Source organism: Hermetia illucens, chromosome 2 (genome assembly GCF_905115235.1).
Source record: "Hermetia illucens chromosome 2, iHerIll2.2.curated.20191125, whole genome shotgun sequence".
NCBI classification, from domain to species: domain Eukaryota; kingdom Metazoa; phylum Arthropoda; class Insecta; order Diptera; family Stratiomyidae; genus Hermetia; species Hermetia illucens.
The window spans coordinates 176079412-176105728 of NC_051850.1; the positions used below are offsets into that span (position 1 = coordinate 176079412).

The window sequence follows — 26317 nt, forward strand, 5'->3', positions numbered from 1 at the left end:
TGTGTAATTCCTCGTAGAAAGCATCCTTCTTCACTACATCTGAACTCTCCGCTGGTGCAGAGCACTACAATTGCGATGCTCTTTAGCCTAGACCAGAATATTGTAGTTAAAATCCTATCAGCAACCGACTCATTGGTCAAGGGGGCATGCCTTGCGTTTGCCGGATCAGTAACAATCCGGCACCACATTCACGTCTTCTACCGCTTGGCTTTCCAGATTACAAAAGCACACTTTCAGAAGAGAGAGGTGGGACCTTCCGGAGTTTCACCACCTTTCTTCGCTTAGGCCCCAAATGTCTAGCTTATACCGCTGGAATTTTCACTTAATATTTCCTGAAGACATTTGCTTGTATGCCGAAGGCGAAACTAACTTCGCTCACTTGGACATCGACCCACGCCCCCTCCCCCAATTCGGTAAGATATCGGCATGCAGTTTTGATCAAACTTTGCATAAAGACAGACATCGGAGAAAAATTCGTCGAGAACGAAAAAAACAACAAAAATAATATCTATATCGAAGGTAAGGCTTTAGATAATGTATACAGATACTTCGTCATATTGGAAGCAACACTACCTGTCATGCTTGATTTCTCAATTAAGAACCCCAGACAGAAGAAAAAACCGACCTGAGTTCGAGGAGCTACACGTGTAATACAAAAACGCGAGGGTAAAATTACAGGCAGCTATCACGAAGAGCAAATCCGAACACTTCAAGCAGATGTGAACTGAAACTGACTTTGACCTATGCGGTGGCGCATACAAATGTTATCACTAAAAGGCAAGTGCTCCCCACCGATTACCTGTCTTGAGTTATTGCAGAATATAGTGAACACTCTGTTCCCAGCAGATGTGAATTGCAGAAGTCTTCCTACAGTAGATGTAAATCCCGACGAAGTTCCGGTAGTGATGAATAAGAAGATTCTAGATGCAACAAAAAGAATCGCTGAGAAGAAGGCCCCAGGACCGGATGGAATTCTTAATATTGTCCTGAAAGTAGGTGCGAGGACAGCGCCAGATATGTTGGCCCAAGAATTCCCCGAGCAATGGAAGCTACAAAAGCTCATACTCACTCCGAAGGTAGGTAAACCATTGGGTGACCCCTCCTCATATAGACCAATATGTCTGGTCAATATCATTGGCAAACTATTTCAGCGAGTAATATACAACAGACTGCTCGCTGTTGCGGAAGGAGGAAGGTCAAGACAAAGTCGACGTCTTCTGCTTTCTAGGGTAGTCTACGTCAACGTCTACGACAAAACGTATGCAGTTGGGGAGGCTAACGCATTTCGACGGCAGCTGGCACGGTGGGAATCTATCGCAAAGTGACAAAAGAAATGGGACATGTCACAAAGTAGTCGTTGGGCATCCGGCATCATTCCGGATATACGAACTAACGCAATTCTTAAGTGGACATGGAGGTTATCGTGCTCATTTACATCGATTTAGTCACGACGAGTCATGCTGCCCAGAATGTGGTAAATGGGCTGAGAATGCGAAACATGTCATATTTGGTTGCCCCAGGTTTACCGCGTACCGAACAAGAATGGAAGCGATCGCAGACAGGTGCTTAACACCCAAAAATATTGTGGAGTTCATGCTCGAGTCAACGGATACTTGGAACCAGGTTGTAAAGGAACTGCAAGCTACTCGCCAACACCTTAGGCAGGAAGAACTACGAAGAAACCAAAAAAAGGAAGAGAACCATAATGATCCATCTGTGGGGAGAAACGGAGACGGTTTTAGTGAGCAGGAGTCTCGCAGGAGCCAGCAGTGGGTTTTAAATCTTTCCACCTTCCAACGCCGAAAAAAAAGGCCGATGAACAGACAGACAGTGAACCGACTTTAATAAGGTTTTGTTTTATACAAAACCTTAATTAAATAAACTATAAAAGCTTGAAGTGTGTGCACTGTTAACTTGAGTGGCTCGGTTTGGCAGCGAATAAACGCGGATGTATGGGGATGCGGCAAATCAGACTTCCCATTGTTTGCAAACAAGTTCCTGTCAGTCTTTTGCACATACAACGTTGCATGTGATAAAACCAGCATATCATTCTGTGGCTGTTCTCCATTGATCAACCCTCAGCGTTAGCATTCCAGTTCATAGTTTCTTTGAAGTATGTGCTGGAAACTGGAAATCCTTTGATAAATTCATATTTGAGAATACCAACAAATCCATAGAATATTTTAATCGAATTGGGTGCGGAATTTTATGGCTCGCGCGTGCTTTACAGCTTTAGTTACGGTGAGGGCCCACGCATCGGTGTAAAAACACGTGACGCAATGAATTGTTCAAAGAAACCCCCTCCCTCCACACATTCCCGAACCAGGTTAGGAGAGGCAAACAAGCGCGTGTCAGCGGAGCACTTTAGTGGTGCCCACCACGATCAATTTCGCCAAATTTTTAGGTTTTTAGGATAGCTCTCCCCTCTACGTCAACTCCGGCCCCTCAGGATTGATATGACCATCGCCAAATCACACTTGTCATTAGAAGACTTAGTTAAATGTACTGATCCCGAGCGTACGACAGGAGGTCAATAATTTCGCCGATAGAAAATTAAGGAAAGTGAAATGAACCTAACAAATAATAATTAAATAAAATAAACTCCGCCGTAGCTGGTCGCAAGCCCGGTTGTGAAAGCGCCTCAGGGGAGGAAGGTGCAGGAACTTTGCAGTCAACGAGTCTGCTTCTGATGAGCTTTTCGAGCACTTTTCCAGCAGTGTCAAGCATACATAGTGGGCGATATGAAGACGGCAACTCGGGGTCGCCTTACCCTTTGTGGATCAGCGGAAGCCTCGCCACCTTCCAACGAGCAGAGAAAGTGCCCTCTTTCAGGAAAGCGTTGAATGCGCCGAGCAGTAGGTCTGGCCGGTGTTGGAATACCGGTTTGCATACCTCTGCTGGAATGCCATCGGATCCTGGCGCCTACTTGCTTTTCATAGAGAGGACTGCCTGTTCCAACTCTTTTATAGAGAAAAGTGGACAGTCTTTTGCGCTCTCCGCGCTGATGTCATCATCCCATACGTGGTCCACAAGGAATAATGCCCTTAAAATGCGGTCCATCCGCTCGGCCTCAAGTGTACAGGGTTTCCGCAGAGCCCCGATTTTTCGGGTTAGCAGTTTGTAACTGAGTCCCCACAGGTCCCCATTCACCTCGTCGACCAGATCCTACCAGCAGCGAGCTTTGCTCTTGTTTATTGCGATGCGGAGTCTCCTTTTGGCTGATTTGTATTCCGTCACTATGGTACATGTCTTCTCCCGGTCGCGTAGACGTTGTGTTAAGCGGCGGAGCCTGTGACACTCCATCCGGAGCTCTGCGATTTAGACTATCCACCAATACATAGAAGGTTTGCCACGTCTTGATGCCCTCCTAGGCAAGGAGGCTCCGCAGGCCGTCATTATCAGGCCCATAATTGAATTTACGACGGTGTCGACTGCAGTGCCACTGACCCCAATAGTACGATCCAGCGCGGCCCCACCTGTTTCAAGAGTTTCGACCAATCCCCCGGTGTTCACTTTCGCAACATTCCATGCACAGAAAGAGCGCCGGGATAGCGCACACCTAGAGTTTGTGTCCACTATTTCGAAGGCAATGTATTGATGGTCGCTTGCCGAGAAGTCTTCCAGGACTAGCAACCAGTCCACCAGTGACACCAGTGATTCTGACGCGAAGGTTACCAGTTCTGTTCACGTCGCCATTTCCATAATTCGTTTCCCTCTGGGGTCTGTATGAGGCATGCCCCATTTTTCGATGGTATGGTCACGTAATTTGCGCCAGCGAGAATTCTCTTGCCAAGATTGGTCTGAACATCGAAGTCGATGGTAAGCGACCAAAAGGCCGACCGAAACAACGGTGGCTTGATACGCTGGATGGGGATTTAAAAGCCTCGAGATTGCCTCTAGATCAGGGATTTGATAGAGCCAAATGGCGAAACCTATCACGACAAGCTGACCCCGCTTGTGAACGGGACAAAAGCTGAAGAAAAAGAAGAATGATCGAAATAATAGAGGTTCGGGTATGAAATTGTATTACAGCACAAAACGGCTACTTGCATTGGACGACCACTGGAATCCTTACAATGGTGATAAGAGCTACCAAATGGATACTGGATACATTTAGCAGAAATCCTGAAAAATATCCAAGTGTTACAATAAAACATCAATTTACAAAATGCATTCATTTATTCTTATATAAAAAACACAGTTCACAAATCCCAAAATAAATACAAAACCCCTTAATAGTCATCAGTAATCCGCCGAAAGAAACCAATGCTAGCTGAACTGGGAACTCCACTCGTACTCGAATCTCTCCTATTCGAAGAGTTCATTGACAATATCCTACGATAATTTTCACAAAAATATCTCATCTTCTGTGAAGTTTTCGATAAACTCTGAATATCTTTTATTTTAAGTTTGCTTAAGATTAAAAAAATTATTTCTTCTGGGATTCCACCCAGCCCCACATAGGCATCCACTTCGCACAATTCGAGTAGATCTATTCGCGCTGGGCAGAATATGTATTCCTTCAAAATAAAAGCGAGCTCCTTCAAGTTCTGGAATCTGGCGGCAATATTTCGTGATTTCACTGAATACAGGACATATCTCGGTAGTGACAGGCACAGGCTATATCCAGGGGAATCGTTGTCAGGCGTTATCGTCACAATGAATGAATCACCGCTCTGTATTCCAACCAGCCTTGAGTCCACTGCTCCGGGAAACTTATAAAGTGATAGCCTAAGTGAGAAGTTCTCGGTGTTGCTGCTCAGACCAGTTGAAAGTTTCGACAGTTTGTCCACATTCTTGGCATGGAATATCGACCCCCAATATGTGGAATCGAGGTCCGCTTCGGCTACAACTCTGCTCAAAGCAAAGCCAGACTCCAACGCCACAGAATAGATTAGAATCATCAATAAATCGATTTGCGATGGTTGACTTGAAGCGATTGAGGCGAATAGTTGGTGACAATATTGCGGCATAGTCTCCATCGTTGACTCTTCCAGGAGCAACATACCCGCTCCTGATGGAGACGATTCTGCGAAACTGGAACCTTGAAAGGAAGCTTTGGCTCCAACTGTGCGAACTGAAAGTGAAGAAGAAGTACAACATGTTGATTGCATATATTTGCATTTGGAACTAGTTACGAAAAGTTCAACGTGTGTGTATGTGCACGATGCGTATTTGCATGCTGATTACTTACGAATGTTAAACGAATCTCTTGCAGAAGCAATAAAATCATGTTAATTAACACATTTAAGTAGATAACACCAAGTGGTTGCATATGAATGGGTAAAATCAAATCAACACAAAACAAAAATCGTCCAAATTCATTATTCACATTGTTTGCAAAAGAAAAACGAAATAACGAAAAAGAAAACCGAAACTTGTCGTGCAAACTAATTAGCGATAAATTGATAAAATATGGAGAAACTTCATGTCCTGTACAAACTGGTAAAAGGCTTATGTACTAATAAAAATGAAATCGTGGACCTAAATGGAAACATGAGAAATGCATCTGTAAATTCAAAAACAAAGCCAGGCGAAAGTTGGGCTAATTTGATGAAAACATCGTACTATTCTCGAAATTTCTTAGGCGGGGTCCTAAATATTACAAAAGGACACATCTACTCGCCCGTTTGGCAAAATTGCATGTAGGACCCCAGTAGTGCGACCCCAAAAGCTGACGAGTTAATAATGATCTTTGAAAGACTGAATACACTCGGCTCGCCCAACAAGGTCTGGACACTCTGGGTTCCAGGCCATGATGGGTTGGGAGGCAACGAGGCAGCGGACGAACTAGCCAAGAAGGGAGCAGCCTTTACACGGGCCAGAACCCTTCTGTGAAATCGGAAACGGTTTCAGGGCTATGACTCTAAGAAATGAAGAGGAACGGTTGAGGGAACTATACTGAGTGGACCTACCAGGGATGGAGCAGTCCAGGGTGCTTATTGAGAGATACAAACCAATGCGCACAAAGGATTGCTTAAACCTCACCAAAAAGAACCTCCAAATCATAGTGGGAATTCCCACTGGTCACTGCCGGCTAAACTATCACCTAGGGAAGCCTTTATACACGTCCTGGGACAGTGTCCGGCACTTGTGCAAAGTAGGTCGAGGCATCTGGGAGAACACTTGATACCAGATGCAAAGCTGAAAGATCTGGAAGTAGGGAATATACTAAAATTTTAACGGTTATAGGCTTGCTTGAGATACTATGATTAATAGGTACACTATAACCAGTAAAAGGAGCACCATAATTCTTTAAGAACGCGGCGCGATTTTCCCTTAACAGAATAATAATAATAAAAAACTCCGCCGAAGCCGGTCCCAAGCCCGGTTGTGAAAGGAGGAGGGATGGATAGCTTCAGTCTGAATGGCTGTACGCCACCGCAGCGTCTCAGGGGGTAGGTGAGGAAAGTACAGGAACTTTGCAGTCTTGCAGATTACTCACTAAGGAAGCTATCTCAATACCTGGCAGCTAGGAATAAAATGCACCACCAACAATGAGAAGAAGGAGAAATTTGAGGTCCGGTACGGATAACCGGCGGAAGTCGTCTGACTTGGTGACTGGATCGGCTCTCGTAATGGACAGCACGGCGTCGAAACCGCTAGTCGTGGGGCGGTTCGACGTCTAGGCGCCACGACGACCAGGAGCACAGCTCCGCCTGCTGCAGCTGTTTCGCCACAATCTGTGGCGACCACTTCAGCAGGTTCGCGTAGGAAGCGGATGAAATGGACTGAAGAAATGAACCTCTTCATCATCCGCTCCTACTACGAAATAACGGCGGGGGTGGGTACAACATCTTACCGCCCCTTGTTGCACCAGAGATTCATCGAGCGTTTCCCGTAATTCGCACACGTGACTGTGCAGCGAGTCGCAGACCAGTACCGCTTTATTACTCGCAGCGACACAATCCCGGCCACCATCAGGGAGCGTGTTCGACTTGAAGTCATCGGGGCAACTGGTGACCGAGAGTCGATGGGGGCAGAGGCGGTGGCATCAACAACACCACGCCGCATTGCAGGCAACAGGTTCAGTACTCGCCGAAGCACTCTTCTCCACCGTCCAGCTGAGGTTTCCGCTGAGGTTCGGGACGAATTCCAAAGAGCGTGTATAGAATTCTCGGATATGGATCCTTTGCATAGACCAGGTATTCCCAGGCTCTATGCATCTCCAGCAACTCCGAGAATTCTATCTCAAATCAATGATGAGATTGCATCTCGACTGTGTGCTGATAAGTCGCTGCTGCAACTACAATCACTTGTGTATTGTGGTGCAGTTGCGGCTATCAGAGTGCACGGTCAGAAGATTCGCTTTCGCGTTATTGGTTTGAGTGACAAAAGAGATCCACCATGGAAAATTCGTCTGGAACGTCGGCGGGACTCACTAAGGCAGGACATTGCTAGACTGATTCAGATCAGCACTGGCAGTGCCAGCCGACGGGTGAGAAATAAAGTGCAGAGGGTTTACCGGAATTATGCCATCCCCTGTGAGACACCCGTTGTTGAAATTCTGGACACACTAAAACAGAAACTTTCTGTCATATGCACGTATGGCGGTATGGCGAAAGTTATTCCAGACGTGTCCAGAATGCAACATACGCGAGGAACCAGCGGAGCTTTTTCAGATCTCTCAACGAATCCCAACAGAGCGCCCAGACAATACAATTCTCGATAACGGAAGCGAAAGAGTATTGGGGTGGACTTTGGAGGTTACTTGCCCAGCATGCTGAGTGGATCACCGCCGAAGGCACCCGCCATGCCAATACACCTGGTATGAATTTTGCGGATGTTACCGAAAAGGAAGTTCGACGAGCCATAAACAGCTCGAAGAACTGGAGAAGCCCAGGTCTGGATCGGGTACAGAATTTCTGGTATAAGAAATTTACCAGCGTACACAGTCGGTTGGCACGCAGTATATATGAGGTCATGAGTCGGCCGGAGGAATTTCCACCTTTCCTCACTGCGGGGATTACCTACCTTATTCCTAAGAAGGACACGGTGCAGGAACCCGCAGACACAAGACCGATCACTTGCTTACCAACCCTCTACAAATTCATCACGTCCATTATTAGTGGAAGGATCAATGCGCACCTCGAGACCAACAACATTCTGTCCGAAGAGCAGAAGGGCTGCCGAGTTGGGTCAAGGGGTTGCAAAGAGCAACTCATTATCGACTCGGTAGTTATAGGACAAGCAACTAGAGGCCAAAGAAACCTCTTCAGTTGCTATATCGATTATGCCAAAGCGTTCCGCATACCTGGCTAATCGACATCCTACATCTGTATCGCATTGATCCGAAACTAATAAAGTTTTTGGCGACAGTCATGGAAGGGTGGCATACCACCTTATCGGTGCGTACATCTGAGGGTGCTAATACCTCAGAGCCTATCCGTATACGGAGGGGCATCTTCCAGGGGGATTCGTTAAGTCCTCTTTGGTTTTGTATGGCACTAAACCCCCTTTCATGGCTACTGAATGATGCTAGAGGGCATAGTTTTGCAATAAAATATGGCTTACGTGCTAAATGCGAACTGACACACTTGATGTACCTAGATGACATCAAGCTGTATGCTGGTACTGACAACCATCTTAGAAGTCTGTTGCGAATAATCGACATGTTCAGCCGTGATATTCGGATGGAGTTTGGATTAGACAAGTGTCGAATCCAAGCCATCCGCAAAGGTCATCACGAGCCGCATGCCGGACATAGCATTGGTGACCTCCGCATCGAAGCTATGACTGAGACCGACTTCTACAAATACTTAGGAATTCTGCAAGGAACCCATGCTCGAGTTGGTGATCTGAAGGATGCTCTGCTGTCCGAATTCCTGCGACGTATAAAGCTGGTGCTGAAATCGCATCTCTCGGAGAAGAATAAAATAAGCGCGTTGGATGTATTCGCTATCCCTTCACTGGCTTATGCATTCGGAATATTGCCGTGGACGAAGACCGATCTGGAAAAAGTCCAGCGGCGGATACGGACAACTATGTCCAAATTCCGAATGCATCACCCAAAGTCTGCCGTGGAGCGGATCAACCTGCCTCGTGACATCGGAGGTAGGGGCGTGGTTGACGTGGCGGCACAACATCATCGCCAAGTCGACTCGCTGCGCACTTATTTTTACAGCAAAGAGCAGGCGAGTCCCTTGCATGCGGCTGTCTGTAAGGTAGACTGCGGACTGACTCCACTTAACTTGAAGGACCGATTCCTTCAATCCTATCTGTCTTTCCTGTAAGGAGGTGGAAATCTTCAAATGACTCTGGCACACCCGAAATTGGAATTTTTACCCACCAAAACCACTCCCAACTCCCCCAGTACCCCGTTTGCCGCGTCACTGACTTTGCGTTTCGAGCGGTTTAAACAGTTTTCGTCGAGTCGAGCGGCGTACGTTTTAGCGTGAGATGCCAAGGTGATCCTCATGACTGCCATGGTTTGTAGAACCGATGAAAATTCTTCGTTCAAGATCGTCACCGCCAAAAAAATCGTAACCTCGTTTCCAAGCCTCCCCGAATGAAAATGTTCGGGACACAAGCTCCAAATGCAGCCGTTGAGTGACTCATTGTTATTTTGGGTATGGGCGCCTGAACATCTTTCCAGTAAATTATCTGATGAGAGACTTTCATAAAGCAGTTTCAGTAGTTTGACGATTGAGGGATTTATGGGCAATCTGTCATGCTTGAAAGTCTCCAAAGTTCCTTTGGCCTCGGTCTGACGTCACTTGTACCAATTAACATATTATCTTTGCGGCGGGGAGGCATTTGGAGTGTTCGGGGTTTTCATCCGATGAGGAGCAGTGCAGTGAATCGCGAGTCCATAAAATTTTGTGAGCTGTCTAATAAGTTGATCAGTCAACTTCCCCTTATTCTTTCCATCCAATATCTTTATTTTTTTTATAGTCGCGACCCCATACGCTTCTAAACGTGACCAATGGACTCTTTTTTTTACAATTACCTCGTCCCCATACGACTGCGAATCGAGAATCCCTCTGAAAGTCTTATTGTCCCCCAATTGACCACGTGTTGATCGAACACCGCCACCTCTCAGCCTTGATAAATGTCAGAACATATAGGGGGGCCAATATAGACTCGGATCACTATCTCGTAGGCATGGTGGTCCGAGCTCGAATAACAATACCACCTAGAATCCCCCCCTGACAATCAGGTCAGAGTGAACACTGAAGCCATCCACAACACAGTCCTCCGCGACACCTATAAGAGGTAAATGGATGCCGCAATAACCGCAGTCAACACAGGACCTGGAGATGAAGCATCAACAAATGATCTTCACAATCACCTGAAGAACGTTATCATGGATACGGCCACAAACATACTTGGCCTCAGCCGCAAAAGGAGTCGGAACGGCTGGTTTGACAAGGAATGTAAGCTAGCAACGAAACGGGAGAATGCCGCATACCGAATAATGTTGCATTCTCAAAGAACGCGGGCACGCGCAGACGCTTATCACGAACTTCGTCGAGCGGAGGAGCGACTTCACAGACGGAAAAAGGAAGCTTGGGAGAACCAAGAAGTCTGTGAACTAGAAAAGTACAGGGAGCAACCGCACCAGGCGCGGAAGTTTTACCAACAATGCAGTAGGATGAAGCCTTACACACCTCGATGTTCATCCTGCCGAGACAAAGAGGGAAATCTGATTTCCGACAGAATGGACATATTGGAGCGATGGGTTGATTATTTTGATGAATTGCTCAACAACCAAAATATCGGGGAGTTGGAGGTCCCGCCAACTGAAGACGACAGACAAATACTCCCACCACCAAGCATAGAAAAAACAGTCCGTGCAATTCATCGGTTTAAAAATCATAAGATGCCAGGAGCCGATAGAATTACAGCCGAATTGGTTAAATATGGAGGCGACCAGTTACACCTAGTGGTTTATCAACTTGTGCTCAAGGTCTCTGTCTCATACATAAAAAGGGAGATATCACACAGTGCAGCAATTATAGAGGTATCACGTCGCTGAGTACCATCTATAAGATATTCTCCGCTATCTTGCTAGGCCGGATAGCCCCATACGTCGAGAACATCATTGGTCTATACCAAAGAGACTTCACTCCAGGCAAATCAGCAACAGATCAGATTTTCTCTCTGCGGTAAGCGATGGAAAAACTGTTGGAGTATGGACAACAATTGCACCATCTTTTCATCGACTTTAAAGCGGCCTATGATAGCATAGCCAAGGTAAAACTGTACACGGCCACGGACGAAATTAATAAGACTGACTAGGCTGACCCTGACCAATGTGCGAGGTCAGATAAAAGCAGCAGGATCACTCTCAAGACCATTGGACATCAACAACGATCTATGACAAGGGGATGCCCTATCATGCGTCCTCTTTAACCTGGCCCTCGAGAAAGTGATCCGTGATGCTGAGGTAAATGCAAGAGGTACGATCCTCTTCAAGTCCACCCAACTATTGGCCTATGCTGACGACATCGACATCATGGGAAGAACCACCCGAGACGTACAAACTGCCTTCATCCAGATCGAGCAGGCGGCGTGAGATCTTGGGCTGCACATCAATAAAGGCAAGACAAAATATATGGTGGCAACGTCAGCACCGAAGACGAATCGACCAAAAACATCAAACCGCACTGGTCAAACGGGAAGAACAAGGATTGGAGAATACAACTTTGAGACCGTTGACAATTTCTCCTATCTAGGGTCGAAAATCACTACCGATAACAGCTACGATGATGAAATCCGCACGCGGCCAACAGAGCCTATTACAGTTTACGGCGCAAAACCGGGATGTCTGGAGTTCCTTATTAAGGCAGGCCTAGACCGGATACTGATTTTTGCGCCGTTGATGATCCGAGAGAACGTCAGGTCAAAAATCAATGGAGTCCACTTCCACTGGTGTCACGATTCTCTTAGTGAAAAAACATCACAATACGAGATACTTGACATTTTGGCGTTGGACGCCAGTCCTAAAATAATTGCTAACGTGGTCCATGGAGTGGGGTAGCCAGTTGATAAATATATTGCGACCAAACCTACTAGAAGCATTTGTTGACAAATGACTTGGTACTGGCTAATATAAGTCTAAGTTCCACGGACACAGACTAAGTTCATTTGTTGACCTAACGAATGTTAATGCCACATCAGGAATATATTTGACGGGTTCGAAAGAAAGGGGCCTCATGGCTAAAAAGTACTTTTCGAGAAAAACGCGTTTAAAGTTGAGTAAGGCTGTTACACGACATACGTTGTACGTCTGATTGGCGCCGTTTAGGCTGTATGAAAGTACGCGTGGTATAGTCGGTTGACTGATGCCAGACAGGTCAGTTAGCTAAGTAAGTGTAATATGAAGGTGACGAAGGAAAGTGACAGTGAGAGTGTATCGAGCGATGCAAGTAGTGGCGATGAAGAAATAATTGCAGCTACTTCAGCACGTGTCTCTAAAAAATAAAGCAGCTGATACTTCCACACAGCCTATGGATGTGTCTATTCCAAGTTCTAGTCCGCAACCGACTGCGAGTACAACCTCTGCACAACCTTCTGTTTTACTTAGATCATCCAGTGAAGATGTAACAAAGGAGAAAAAAGTAACACGAAAATACCCCGAGAATTGGTAAAAGAAAGGGGACGACCATTCATGGAGCTGACAAAAGAAGAGCAAGACCTGATTTTAAAAAGCCACTTTGATGCATGTCACCAAAATGCAGCATTAGAATCAGAGTACGAAAGTGAAAGTACAAAGCAAGATGCAAAGCGGAAAAAAGTTACTCCAAGCACTTGCTGATAACTACATTTCTATTTCGCCATATTAGAGTCTGTCACGCCATGCTTTTGTTTTTGCATGACGTAGTTGTAACGCGCTTTAAGAATGTCGTGAAAAATTTTGATCAAGAAAGCCTGGAAACCGCGAATGCACGAACTGACTGGGCGTACTCTCTATCACACTTCCCGAGTATACACCCAAGCTGATGTGTGTGCTGTCAAATTTCTTCATTCATTCGCAGAATCGCTCGCTGTAAAGATTTTCGAGTCATGAAATTGCCGTCAACCTTCTCCAAGGCGGATATCCACCCTAAGTACGTGGAAGCGTGCCAAGAGGAGATTTTGGAAATCCCCCTGAACAAGAAAACATTTTTAAAAACATGGAACGAACCAGCCAACTGATGATTTATGTGATGTTTGTCAGCAATATACAGCTGCCGAACGCATGGCTCAAAAACACAGGACGCAACCAAAAACACACACTCACACACTGAATCGAGCCGAAGTGCAACGCAAATTCTATGAAGATGAGATTCATCATCATCAACGGCGCAACAACCGGTATCCGGTCTAGGCCTGCCTTAATAAGGAACTCCAGACATCCCGGTTTTGCGCCGAGGTCCACCAATTCGATATCCCCAAAAGCTGTCTGGCGTCCTAACCTACGCCATCGCTTGATCTTAGGCAAGGTCTGCCTCGTTTTATTTTTCTACCATAGATATTGCCTTTATAGACTTTCCGGGTGGGATCATCCTCATCCATACGGATTAAGTGACCCGCCCACCGTAACCTATTAAGCCGGATTTTATCCACAACCGGACGGTCATGGTATCGCTCATAGATTTCGTCATTGTGTAGGCTACGGAATCGTCCATCCTCATGTAGGGGGCCAAAAATTCTTCGGAGGATTCTACCGAATGCGGCCAAGAGTTCGCAATTTTTCTTCTTCAAGTTTCCGAGGAATACATGAGGACTGGCAAGATCATAGTGTAAGTAAGAGTAAGAGCTTTGACCCTATGGTGAGGCGTTTCGAGCGGAACAGTCTTTGTAAGCTGAAATAGGCTCTGTTGGCTGACAACAACCGTGCCCGGGTTTCATCATCGTAACTGTTATCGGTTGTGATTTTCAACCCTAGATAGGAGAAATTGTCAACGGTCTCAAAGTTGTATTCTCCTATCCTTATTCTTCTTCGTGTTTGACCAGTGCGGTTTGATGTTGTTGGTTAATTCGTCTTCGGTGCTGACGTTGCCACCATATATTTTGTCTTGCCTTCATTGATCTCGCGCTGCCTGCTCGATCTGGATGAAGGCAGTTTGTACGTCTCGAGTGGTTCTTCCAATGATGTCGATATCGTCAGCATAGGCCAGTAGTTGGGTGGACTTGAAGACAGGATTGTAGCTAGCGACAAATGTCCCGTATATAGGAGGACGTAACATGAAACATGCATTTCAAGGAAGCACCCACTCCTAGGGGCCGATTTTTTAAGGAATTGACTTAACGTTTGGTGTTGGAAAATCCCCGGTCCTGATTTCAACAATGCAACAGGTGGGCATGGAGTGGAATAGCTTTGTTGGGAGGACTATCTGACTGGTCTATGAACAGTACACCTACAGGGGCCATCAGTATATTTTCAACATTGGCGACTGAAAAAACAGCAGCGTTTCTGCAAGTACATAAGGTTGCCATTATCTCCTAAATTGGAATATGGGCGCCAACCATATCTACGTGCTATCGTAATCAGGTATCGGAGTTGTGCTTCATTTGCCTCTAGGTGACCTAACTACTGTCACTTTCGCCTCCTAACGAAGACGTCTACAAGTACCTGGCCCATACGCTGATGTAGTTATTCGTTTAAAATTGTATCGAGTAACATGGCTCATCGAGGTCTTCAGTGTCCTCCCCATTAATATGAAAACCTTGGTTTTGTTGGTCCCACCCCGTCCTCCAGCGAAAACAAAAATATGAAGGATTAATAACGTAGGATTGATGACAGAATGCAACGCTGGCTTACTTCGCCTTTGACTTCAAATTCCTCTGAAGTCTCACTTCACACCTCGAGTAAACAGACCCGAGTGCACTGCAGGATAGACTGATGCGGAATATAGCTGCCTGAGGCCATCGTATTTCTCTTGTGTGAGCTGTCTCTCCTCTGGGAGGGTGTATGCCTTTTCAGGGGCCAAGCCTCTCGTCTACCAAGACCGTTAGTGAATGGTGATAGCCACACCCTGTACGAGGTGACCCTACTATTAACAAAAGTCAAAAAACACCTCCCCCAATTTAGGGTGTCATGCGAACCGTGTCCATTGAATAGTTTCCAGTCGGGGTAACTGACTGTATTCGAACGGAACCTCATTAATACCTGGTCGCTTCAGAGGAAGTTTGACCTTATCGTGCTACGGGGGGGCTATGACATGGAGCACCTCCTAACCCCCATACTCGTGGGAATCAAATGAGAACCCGTATTAAAATAAAAAAAAACTACCACCAAATAAGCGGGACCCCGTACCGCACACGAAATGGTTAATCAGGCGGAGGCACATCTCTGAAAGCAAAAGCACGTCTTAGATAAATATGTGTATAAACGCTCGTCACTCTCATTGCGTGTGAAACAGTATTTACCCTCGCGGGGCCAGTAATCGTCTTCCTTTTTGCCAACATAATACTGAAGATCACTATACAGTCATCGGTAAGTCTTTCAGTCTACTAGTTGCTAGAAATTGCCTTTCTCAGCACAGGGTCAACCTATCTGTAGATTTTGTACCTTTTATATAAGGTGTGTTGTTTTTTGGAGTCGGTTATTTTAACAGCACAATTGCTTCCCTCGACGTGGCGAGGCAGCTCAGTAAGATCCTCTAGGAAAGAAGAGGTGACACCCAAAGCTAAGCAGTAATCAAAACCCCAAGACAAGATGTGACTACCATGCCGAGAGCTGAATGATCACAGGGATTTAGATGTGGCCTTGAATGGTAAACTTTGGGTACCAGGTGACCCCCAGTTTCAACTAGCCTTCTTTTGACAAAAAGGGTCCCTGCCAAGATCAACTTACTTTCCCAGATAAAACTGTGGTCATGGCAGCCAATTATGAGAAACTAAAAAACAAAAAACGCTTTAAAAAAACCAACATTAAATCTCGATCATGACGATTCAACCCCGAGTAGTAGTGCCTTCAGGCAAAACGCCCACAGGCAAACCGCCCCCGGGTAAATCACAACCCACGGGCCGTGCCAAGGTTAAGGGGAAAAGAACATCCGGAGGACCTGCGGCTAAGGCAAAATCGAAGCTGCAGCGATCCTCGGATGATCCCAACTCTTCGACACAAAAAGCAGCAAAGAGACTTCGCCCGGTAACCCTGAAAAGGGTCTCTCCTCTCCTTCCAGAAGAAGAGTGTAATGGTGCTGAGGTTCTGGAACAATTTGGTGTCCAGAATAACCTCAACACCTCCAAATGGATGCTGCTAAGCAGCAAAACAGGAACGAGAGCCGATAGGCCGTAAACTTTCCTTACTATCGAACTGTTTGCAAAGAGACGCTTTTGCGAAGGAGCTCTCTTAAAGCAGTGGATCCTTGTTAAAGAAGGTACACAGCAAGCGATGAAGAAACGGCTAACCATTTACTTGAAATGCACTTCCCAGACAGCATCCAAAATCGCATCTCGGGGCCGACAGGTGCATACAGCCCTTAACCGAGAGACCAAAATCTGGCATCCAGGAAAATAGGCATTTAACTCGTTCCATAGATACAAGTCTGCAGGTACAGATGGCATCACTCCTGTTCTAGTAATAGAGGGACTGGATGGCTGGGATCTATATATTCGGAATAACTGCTGCGCTTGCATAGCACACGCTTATATGACTCTTTCGCGGCGACTTGTGACACAACAAGACAGCATGGAATCGATCCGCTGTTGATCAGTTGGATCCTTCACATCTTGGAGTGGAGAAAAATTCATGTAGGGGCCGACCAGAAGTCTATTGAAGCAGGATGTCTTAGACGCTGCTCAGAGAAAGGGGTTCGCTTCCCTCTGTTATGGCTCCTGGTAATGGATACCAATCTAGCTGTAATAACTACCGGCAAGTTTGCGGACACAGTATGTGACCGCTTGAATGCAACTCTGCATCAAATCCACAGTTAGTGTATAGACTTATGGTGAACGTTAAGAAGACTGGACTAGTTATGTTCACTAGAAACGTCAGGTGGGGTAACTATACGCTACCCACCTTAACAAAGGTGGAAATATTGCTGGTACAAACCGTCAAGTATTTAGGAGTACACTTCGACTCCAAGCTAACGCGGAAGCGCCATATCCAGGAACAATATCAGAAATCCTGCAGATTGCTCTGATGCTTCAAGGCTGTGATAGGTAAGACCTGGGGACTGTCACTCCAACAGATTCACTGGATGCACACATCCAAAATAAAACCCATTTTGCTGTATGCATACGTCGTCTGGCGGCCGAGACTGAAATTTGCTAACAACAGGAAGCTGCTGACACAGATTTTGGGCCCAGTTGCCTAAATATTACTGGAGCAATGAGTACTACGCCGACTGCGGCACTCGGAGCTATCCTAAATCGAATGTATTCCGACAGTCGAGCAGTATTATCAGCACTAAACAGCATCGACATATCAAGCCAGTGGTGGTGTGGAGTTGTAATGAGATACTGCTGAAACTTGGCTGACTGAACGAAGCATTCCTGATGTGAGTGCCAGGGCACTCAACGTTGGTATTGAGGAGGCTGACATACTGGCACAATAATGCCTTAACTTTGGGCATCCGGCCATCCATTGTCAATTCTACTCTGAAGGATGAAATTGCTAGGATTCACGCAACCGAGCGGAGAAATTTTAACTCTTGCCGGTAGGGGAAAATCCTTGTGAAAGAACCTTGGGCCTCTAGAGCGGCATTTTTGTTGTACCTCAAGAAGTAGGACATGAAAACCCTAGTAGGGCTTATAACACTGTTCCTTAAACTACCATATGGAAAAGATCGGGGTGGTCATTTCAGTTATATGCAACCAATGTGAGGAGGAGAGAGAGACGGCACTGCACTTCATATGCAGTTGCCCGGCCTCCTCAGACCTCATACGAAAACACTTTGATAAGGTTATCTTCAGTGAGCAATTTGCACGCTCTCTGCCTATGGAGAATGTTCTCAGATTCACTAAAGCTCACGGGCACCGTAGGCGGGAAGCCATTGAATAGCCGATTTACGGGGATAATACAATGGGTCTAACAAAGGTGTGAGTGTTCGGAGCTGCGGCTCCCCCCAGCATACTAAATTAACTAACTAATATTGATTGATTTACCTAGATATGTATCCATTGAGAATGAGCACTTGTCTTACCATTTTTAATTCCTGATGCAACTGCGCCTTGCTTGCAATGTTCATAGTCCTATGGATGGGGGCGTTTATGATCGATGAAACGTGATGTGAAGTTGCATGTAGATCTACTGGCGTGCATTGGTTATCTGTATATAGGTTTTGCAAGTTAAATTCAGAATTTGCCAAACTAATTTCAAGGGTGGCTTTCCATGTTGTCCGTTCTCCATGGAAAATCGAATATCTGAATGTGTCCCGTTTGAGTATACCAGGAATTCATGGCGCTTCTCGTGTATATGTGGTCATCGACATATCTGAACCAAACTAATGGTTTGTTTGTTGTTCGGATTGTTTCGGATTGTTGTTTGGGCCGATCCATCCGATAGGAGTAAAAGAAGATGTCGAGCTTCGCTAAGTCCTAAAATGTCCGCACTACATGTACTACCACAGTCAATGCGGAAAATAATACATAGTTTGAAGAAGGTACATATATCAAAGGAGGTGCGGAGCGATGAGGGATAGCCCACACGGAGAAGGTTCTTTTGAAAAAGACGGCCCAGATGAATTTACGTTGTACAGGTGAGGGATACGAATAAAATTAGACATTTTGGAAGCGCGATTAATAATATCAGGGAAGTTGGCATTGAAACGAAGTTTGTCATCGAAGATTACACTCAGGTCTTGAAAGTAGTGTAAGTGTAAGGCACATACCACAGTTTCAACGTTGGACTGCATGACAGCACAGTCCAACGTTGATTGATGATGAGACAAAGCAGAGAACAGGCCGTCTGTGTAAAACAAACACAGGCAGATCTAGAAGGAAGGAAGATTACTAATAAAAAACAGGAATAGTAGGACGCCAAGTATAGAGCCTTGACGAACAAAAGAGCAATGAGAGAAGGAACAGGATGAGTAATCAGGAACAAAAACTCTGCAGGAACCGTATGATAAAGGAAGTTGTGTACAGAGAGTTTAGAGAGGAGATTATTGTGGTGAACTATATCAAATGCTTTAGAGAAGTCGGTGTAAATAGCCTGTGTGGTGAATTAAGGCATTTAGCAAAGAAGTTTAAAAATCAGAAAGGCTGAAGCAGTCGATCTGTGTTTCACGAAACCATGCTGGTTTTTCACAATGAAATGACGTATCTCTCAATGATTTTGAAACAAGAAGAAAAACAAGTCGGGAAACCGAAAGCTAGACGCTTCAGGTATGAAAGGTTTTGTGTATTTCTTTTATAACAAGATTTGAGTGTGCATTTGTCCCATTAGCATGTAGCACGTAAAATATGCATATATTATGTGAAAATAGCCACTTTCAAGTGATATTGACATTCATAGTCTCGAATTTGCAGAGAAGCGACAGTTTTGACCTAGTATAACTTTGTTAGTAACAGTGCGATTTTTACCAAGTTTGGCAAGATTATGCTCTATACTGTAGCCTATATTGCTGCAAAATTTTGTGGTTCTAGGGTGAACTTAAGGGGGTTTTCCTGTCAATTACTAAAAATTATAGTAATATACTATTATTAACTTTATTTGAACAGGTATCGGTATGGAGGGTATTTCGGAGCCTAGTGGCAGCCTCCTGATTTTTTTCAGATTTTTCGGTTTGGTAGTTGCTGAGAATGGGTTCGTTAAAAAATTACCACTTTCAAACCCCCGCACTACCCACCTTTTCAACAAAAGTCAAAACTAAGACCGGCTTCAAAAAGGACTAACCGATACCTTTAATTTGATACCCCACATGACTATATTTGATGAAAAAAAAATTTACACCCCCCTTTTGCATGTATGGGGACCCCCCCTTAAATTCATCGTAAAAGGATGTAACTCACTATATACGTGAGCGTTCACAGTTCCCACCTTTCTACCAAATTTGGTGTCAATCGCTATAACCGTCTCCGAGAAAAATGCGTGTGACGGACAGACAGATAGACAGACGGACAGCATTTGGCAACGGACTGCAACGGAATGCCCAAGTGCGTATTCTGTGTGGAAGCAAAAAGTAATGACAGTGCCCACATTGCAGGAAGCAGTAAATGCCCAGTGTTCAGAAAGACGTTCATAAATAAAGCCAAATGAAGTTTCTGCAACTCAATCTGAATCACTGTCGAGCGGCCCAAGACCTACTTTCCCAAAGCGTATTCGAGAACAACGTCGACGTTGCGATTGTATCTGAACAATACGAAAATCTGCATAGCGGAGTATGGATAGCAGACAAAACCAGTAAGGCGGCGATATGGAGCTGCGGAAGCCAAGCTATAGTAGATGCGAAAAGACATCCAGAAGACGGGTTCACCCGTGCCAAGATTGGAGGGATATATATCTATAGCTGTTACGCAGCACCGAGCCTCACATTAGAGGAATTCACGTCATTGCTGGGGAAACTATCCTTCAATGCAAGTCGCTACAACCCCAAAGTAATAGCCGGCGACTTCAACGCATGAGCAGAAGAATGGGGTAGCAGAGAAACCAACGCAAGCGGACGAATATTGCTGGAGAGATTCTCGCGCTTGAACGTTGTACTTGCCAACTCTGGGGGAGCCAACACATTCCGGAGGGGAGAATTGCAATCGGTGGTAGACCTCACCTTCGTCAGTGATACCCTAATCAGGGACTTGGAGTGGCGTGTCAGCGAGGAGTACACACACAGCGATCATCAGGCTATCATCTTTTAAACCTCGCAAAGGAATAATTTGAAGCCATTAACACGAATAACGATGAGCTAGGTAACTAAGAAATTCGACGCAGAAATGTTCAAGGAGGTACTTCTGGAAGATACATTGCTATCGGGAAGCGCACAAAACAAAGTTTCACAGGTCGTGGAAAAATTGCAGCGGGCATGCGATGCCACTATGCCTCGACGTAGCACTTTCCGAAGACGAAATCCTAATTTTTGGTGGAATTCCGAAATTGAGGAATGCCTGAAAAAGTGTCTCAAAGCTAGGAGACACTCTCAGCACAGAAGAAACCGACCTGAGTTCGAGGAGCTACACGTGCAATATAAAAATGCAAGGAAAAAATTGCAAGTAGCTATCGCAAGGAGCAAATCCGAACATTTCAAGCGGATGTGTACTGAAGCTGATTCTGACCCATGGGGTGACGCATATAGGTCGGTGATGTTATCACTAAAAGGCGAGCGCTCCCCACCGATTACTTGCCCAGAGTTGTTGCAGAATATAGTGAACACTCTATTCCCAGTGGATCTGAATGGTACAAGTCTGCCTGCAGTACAGTTAAATCCCGACGAAGTTCCGATAGTGGTAAATGAGGAGGTTCTAGACGCAGCAAAAAGATTGATTGAAAAAAAGACTCCAGGACCGGATGGAATCCCTAACATTGCCCTGAAGGTAGCCGCCAGGACAGCACCAGGTACGTTTGCCCAAGTTTTCACGGCATGCCTTAGGGAAGGAGAATTCCCCGAGCAATGGAAGGTACAAAAGCTAATACTCATTCCGAAGGCAGGTAAACCATTGGGTGACCCCTCCTCATATAGGCCGATATGTCTGGTCAATACCATTGGCAAACTATTTGAATGAGTAATATATAACAGACTGCTCGCTGTTGCGGAAAAGGAAGGAGGCCTTTCCGACAAACAATTCGGATTTCGTAAGGCAAAATCAACTGTCGACGCAATCAGCATGCTAACTGGCTTGGCTCAGGCTGCAATAGAAGAAGGAAAATGCTGTGCAGTAATAACCCTCGACGTAAAAAATGCGTTCAATAGTGCAAAATGGAAAAAAATCATCGAGGCACTCGACAAGATACAAGCCCCGAAGTACATTGTACGCATTGTGGTCGAGTTTCTCCTTGGGAGAAGACTTTACTGCGACTCGGACGATGGGCTAAAAATATTCCCGACAACTTGCGGAGTGCCACAGGGTTCTGTCCTGGGTCCCTTGCTGTGGCTAGTTATGTCCGATGGAGTGTTGACGCTACGCCTACCAGACAACGTGACAACTATTGGCTTCGCCGATGATATCGGAATAACGGTGGTCGCAAAGCACCAAGACGAGATCGAGATCTATGCAAATGAAGCGATATGGGAGATCAATTCCTGGTTGAGAAATTCTGGCCTTTCACTTGCCGAGCATAAAACAGAAGTAGTTCTCATTAGCAAGAGAAGAAAGAACACAACTGTGAAAATCAAAGTTGGCGGAAAAACAATTTACTCCCAACCATCGCTCAAATACTTGGGAGTAATTATTGACAGAAGACTCAACTTCAAAAGACACATTGAGTACGCCGCAACTAAAGCGTCTTCCATCGCTACAACGATCTCGAGGATACTACCGAACATTGGGGGGCCAAGACAAAGTCGGCGTCTTCTGCTCTCCAGGGTAGTCAGCTCCGTGCTACCCTACGCAGCTCCAGTTTGGGCAACTGCTCTGAATAACAAAGTGAACTGCCTAAAATTGGGAATGGCGTATCGGTTAAGTGCACTCCGGGTATGCAGTGCATATTGGACAACATCAGGAGAAGCGGCATATGTACTAGCAGGGATGCTCCCCATAGACATCTTGGCGAAGGAAAGTCGGCGACTCTACGACAAAACGTATGCAGCTGGAGAGTCTAGCGCATTTCGACGGCAGCTGGCACGGTGGGAATCTATCGAACGGTGGCAACAGCGATGAGACGAGTCCCAAACTGGTCGTTGGACATACCGCATCATTCCGGATATTCGGAGATGGTTTGAACAAAACTATGGGGAATTAAGCTACGAGTTAACACAATTCTTGAGTGGACATGGAGGTTATCGTGCTTATTTACATCGATTTGGTCACGACGAATCACCATGCTGCCCAAGATGTGGTAACGTGGCTGAGAATGCGGAGCATGTCATATTTGATTGCCCCAGGTTCACCGCGCACCGAACAAGAATGGAAGCGGTCGCAGACAGGCGTTTAACACCCGAAAACATTGTGGAGTTTATGCTGGAGTCAACGGATGCCTGGAACCAGATTGTAAAGGAACTGCTAGCTATTCACCAACAGCTTAGGCAGGAAGAACTACGACGAAAACAAGGAAGGGAGAGAACCATAATGAGCCGCAATTAAAAGCTGATCCAGCCCCGCGATGCAATACTTGATAGGAGTTCCGTGGGGAGAGTGGAATGAGAAGGAGGTGGTTTTAGTGAGTAGAAGTCTCACATAACTGCGTGGCAGGAGCCAGCAGTAGGTTTTGAACCTTTCCACCTTCCAACGCCAAGAAAAAAAAAAAAGACAGACGGACAGACAGACAGACAGTAAACCGATTTTAATAAGGCTTTGTGTTTACACAAAACCTTAAAAAGATGGGACGGTAGTTCACAGCTAGAGAAAGGTCTCCGCTTTTGAAGATAAGGATGATAAAGGACCCTTTCCAAAGATGAGGAAAGTAGCATTGTTCAAGACTTTTGTTAAAGATTATACGCAGAAGATGGGGAAATGTATTGTTTACAGTTAACAAGGAAGAGACTAGGAAATCCATTGGGCCCAGGTCAGACAATGGTGTCAAGACTGCCAATCTGGAACTCAACTCAGGGATGCGTAAGAAGAGGAATGGCCAGAAATTCGGAACAGTATGCATCCAATCGAGGGAGTAAACACGGAAGAGAAATAAAAACAGAGAAGGTCCCAGGACTGTTAGGGGGAGTTGGCAGTGGAGTCAGGAGAATTGATGGAAAGAGAGAGTAGAAGGGAAAAGTGAGAGAGAGTTGTTGGAGGTCAGAGTAAGGTAAGAGGCAAGAGAGTTCAAGCGCATTCCATCGTACGGAACTATGGCACGTGGGAGTAGTAAGTGCGAGCTTAGAGGCATTGACGATTATATATTTTTTTTTGTTGATCAAATGGTCAAATTTACAAATATCTCTGTTGTCTCTCAACGGCTAAAAACCACATTTTTAAATTGAAGTCTTTTAAAGCTGCCCAAATACCATAAGCTTTGTATGAGCCTAATTGAGCACTAAAGAAGCATCACAGAAAAATTACAAATTATTTTTGTTGATTTACATTTAAATTTGTCGCAAAAAAACAATTACGCTTATCTTTTCTAAGCGGTGTAGATTTCTAACTTCACTTTCAGGAAATTCGCTTGGACTATATTAACGTGAAGTACATTATTCAAGGAGAACATCGTTCAGATCGACAGTTTCTATTCAATCGCGACTAAACTAATTCAACGTTGTGTCAATAACGTCGTCATAACGACCCATAAGCAACAAAACCGCTTTTCAAAGTCTCTGTGACTCTGCTAGTGCTGCGACTATGACCTTAAAAGTAAGAAACTCGATCAGAATTCGAGCGATCAGCAATCTCAATGAGGCTATTAATTCGCCAGGTGAGTCAACGGCATAGCGTCATAAACGCACGACTCAGAATTAGAAGGGCAAACCTGTACTCCCCGCCCAAACCTTAGAAAACTCTCGCCTCCTTGGGACCATTGCGAAAGAACGGACCTGGGGCAGAGCCTCGTGGAATTTCCTTTTCGGATGTTTTTCAAACTCAACCGCAACATTGTCAACAACCACCTGTTGATTAGCATACGGTCGCCGTTTCTCCGGGACGCGCCCCTCCGGCGACCGGTTGTGGTTCCCGCGGTTGATATCAAGCCAGCGATTTTTATGTTTTCACAAACAACTCAAAATTAACACCGAAATACTTAACAAATCTACTGCAGTTGACTTTGGAAGTCTTTATCTTATCAAAAACACACAGAAAAGATAAAACGTTAGAAGTCAGATATCCCGAGCGAGCCAGAAATTTCCAATCGCTTGCGAGTGATCTGAGAGGGCAAAAATCTGCGGATGCAAGCCCTACTTACTAGCAAAGTGTTGCGAATAAGAATGCATGGGAAACAGGCGGCAGTTCTCTTACCTTTTGAATCATCGACGGTGGAATTTGCAGCCACCACGGCCGTCGTAGCTCCATTGCCGTTCTCATTTTCCTTCTGCTTCGTCGCCTCCCCGGTTCCTGTTGTTGTCGACCCAGCCACCGCCGTTGCGTTTGATTTCGATTCCGAACTATGCACTTCCATTTTGCATACGAACCTGAATTTTCACACAATCATATACACAGACTGCACAACTCCAATTTAGAACAAATTACACTCGCGAAATTGTCATTTTTCACTGAAATTCACAGCGAAACCGGACGTTTCGCGGGACAAAACACTGCGCGCAACGCGAACGAGCCGATGATTCAACTCGCCTGTAACCGCGGATTGCGTACGAATTAAACGTTAGAAGCGCGTGTACACGACGAAAATGCAATTCATGGATTACGTATTTTCTTAAGGTATTTCTGAGACAACGGCGAATGTATGCCGGCAACAATCTAATTCGATATTTCAAGTGAAATATGAAGAGAATGACGGAACGCAACGAGCACTTGTGACGTTTGTTAGCAAAAAACCACGACAGTGCAAATGTCAGATGGTACGTGACAGCTGATTGATTTTTCTTATTGGAGTTGGATTTCCAACTGGGAATCATATGGAATTTGAAATTTGTGAACGGAAAATTGTCAAACAAAATTCCTTTTAATGGTTGGGATGAAATAAAATGACGGAGTGAACAGTCCTTATAGTAAAAGGAAACGCCGAAATGTACCTCAAAACAAGTTTACTTAGAAATCGAAAATTAAAGCAATTGTTGAAGACACTCTTTGGAGTGCGTTCGGAAAACGGCAATCCTTTACTGAAAATCAACTGAATGTTCGAGCCCGTTAAAAATCTACTGATGTTGTTTATCTTAACAACTTAACGGATACCACGCTATCTTGGTGGTGGACGTAACTTTTTTAAGATCCATTTACGGACATTAAATATAGACGTCAACGCTTGAATCGTCAATGAAGGATACCAATTTTATGATGCTTTCGTGCTTCATGCCATTAAAAAAAATAGTCTCTCACCCTCACATTGGTATGCCCTGAGCAATGTAAAGCAGCTCAGAAAATAGGCTGAACAGTGGGTTTTCTGCAACATTATAGCTGGTGAGTTGGGGCCCTTCGAGTGAAAACTAAATTCTATCCTTCATCACAAGTTCCACAAAAGAAGATTTCAATGAAAAGGAGGATAATTTCCACCCCAAACGTGAATCATCTTTACTCCGGGTTTCGCTTTTCCCGCATAATTTTCACCCGGGCCGGTATTTTCTCTCCACGGCACTGGATCCTGGATCAGGTGAATGCATTTACCCATAGAGTTTCGACTCCCGCAACTAACCAAACACTTCCAAACACCTCCCCATCGTCAAAGAACTAACGTGGAACCGTTTACTTC

General features: G+C 45.2%; 1 protein-coding gene across 1 annotated transcript; it reads right to left on the bottom strand.

The window, feature by feature from the left end:
• Positions 1-4160: 4160 nt before the first annotated feature.
• On the bottom strand, positions 4161-25462 carry LOC119648999 (protein nutcracker). Its single transcript, XM_038050941.1, has 2 exons — positions 24910-25462; positions 4161-5077 (listed from the first exon to the last, which is right to left on the bottom strand). The coding sequence occupies exons 1-2, from the start codon at positions 25067-25069 to the stop codon at positions 4233-4235; spliced, it is 1005 nt and encodes a 334-aa protein (XP_037906869.1). The 5' UTR covers positions 25070-25462; the 3' UTR covers positions 4161-4232.
• Positions 25463-26317: the final 855 nt, after the last annotated feature.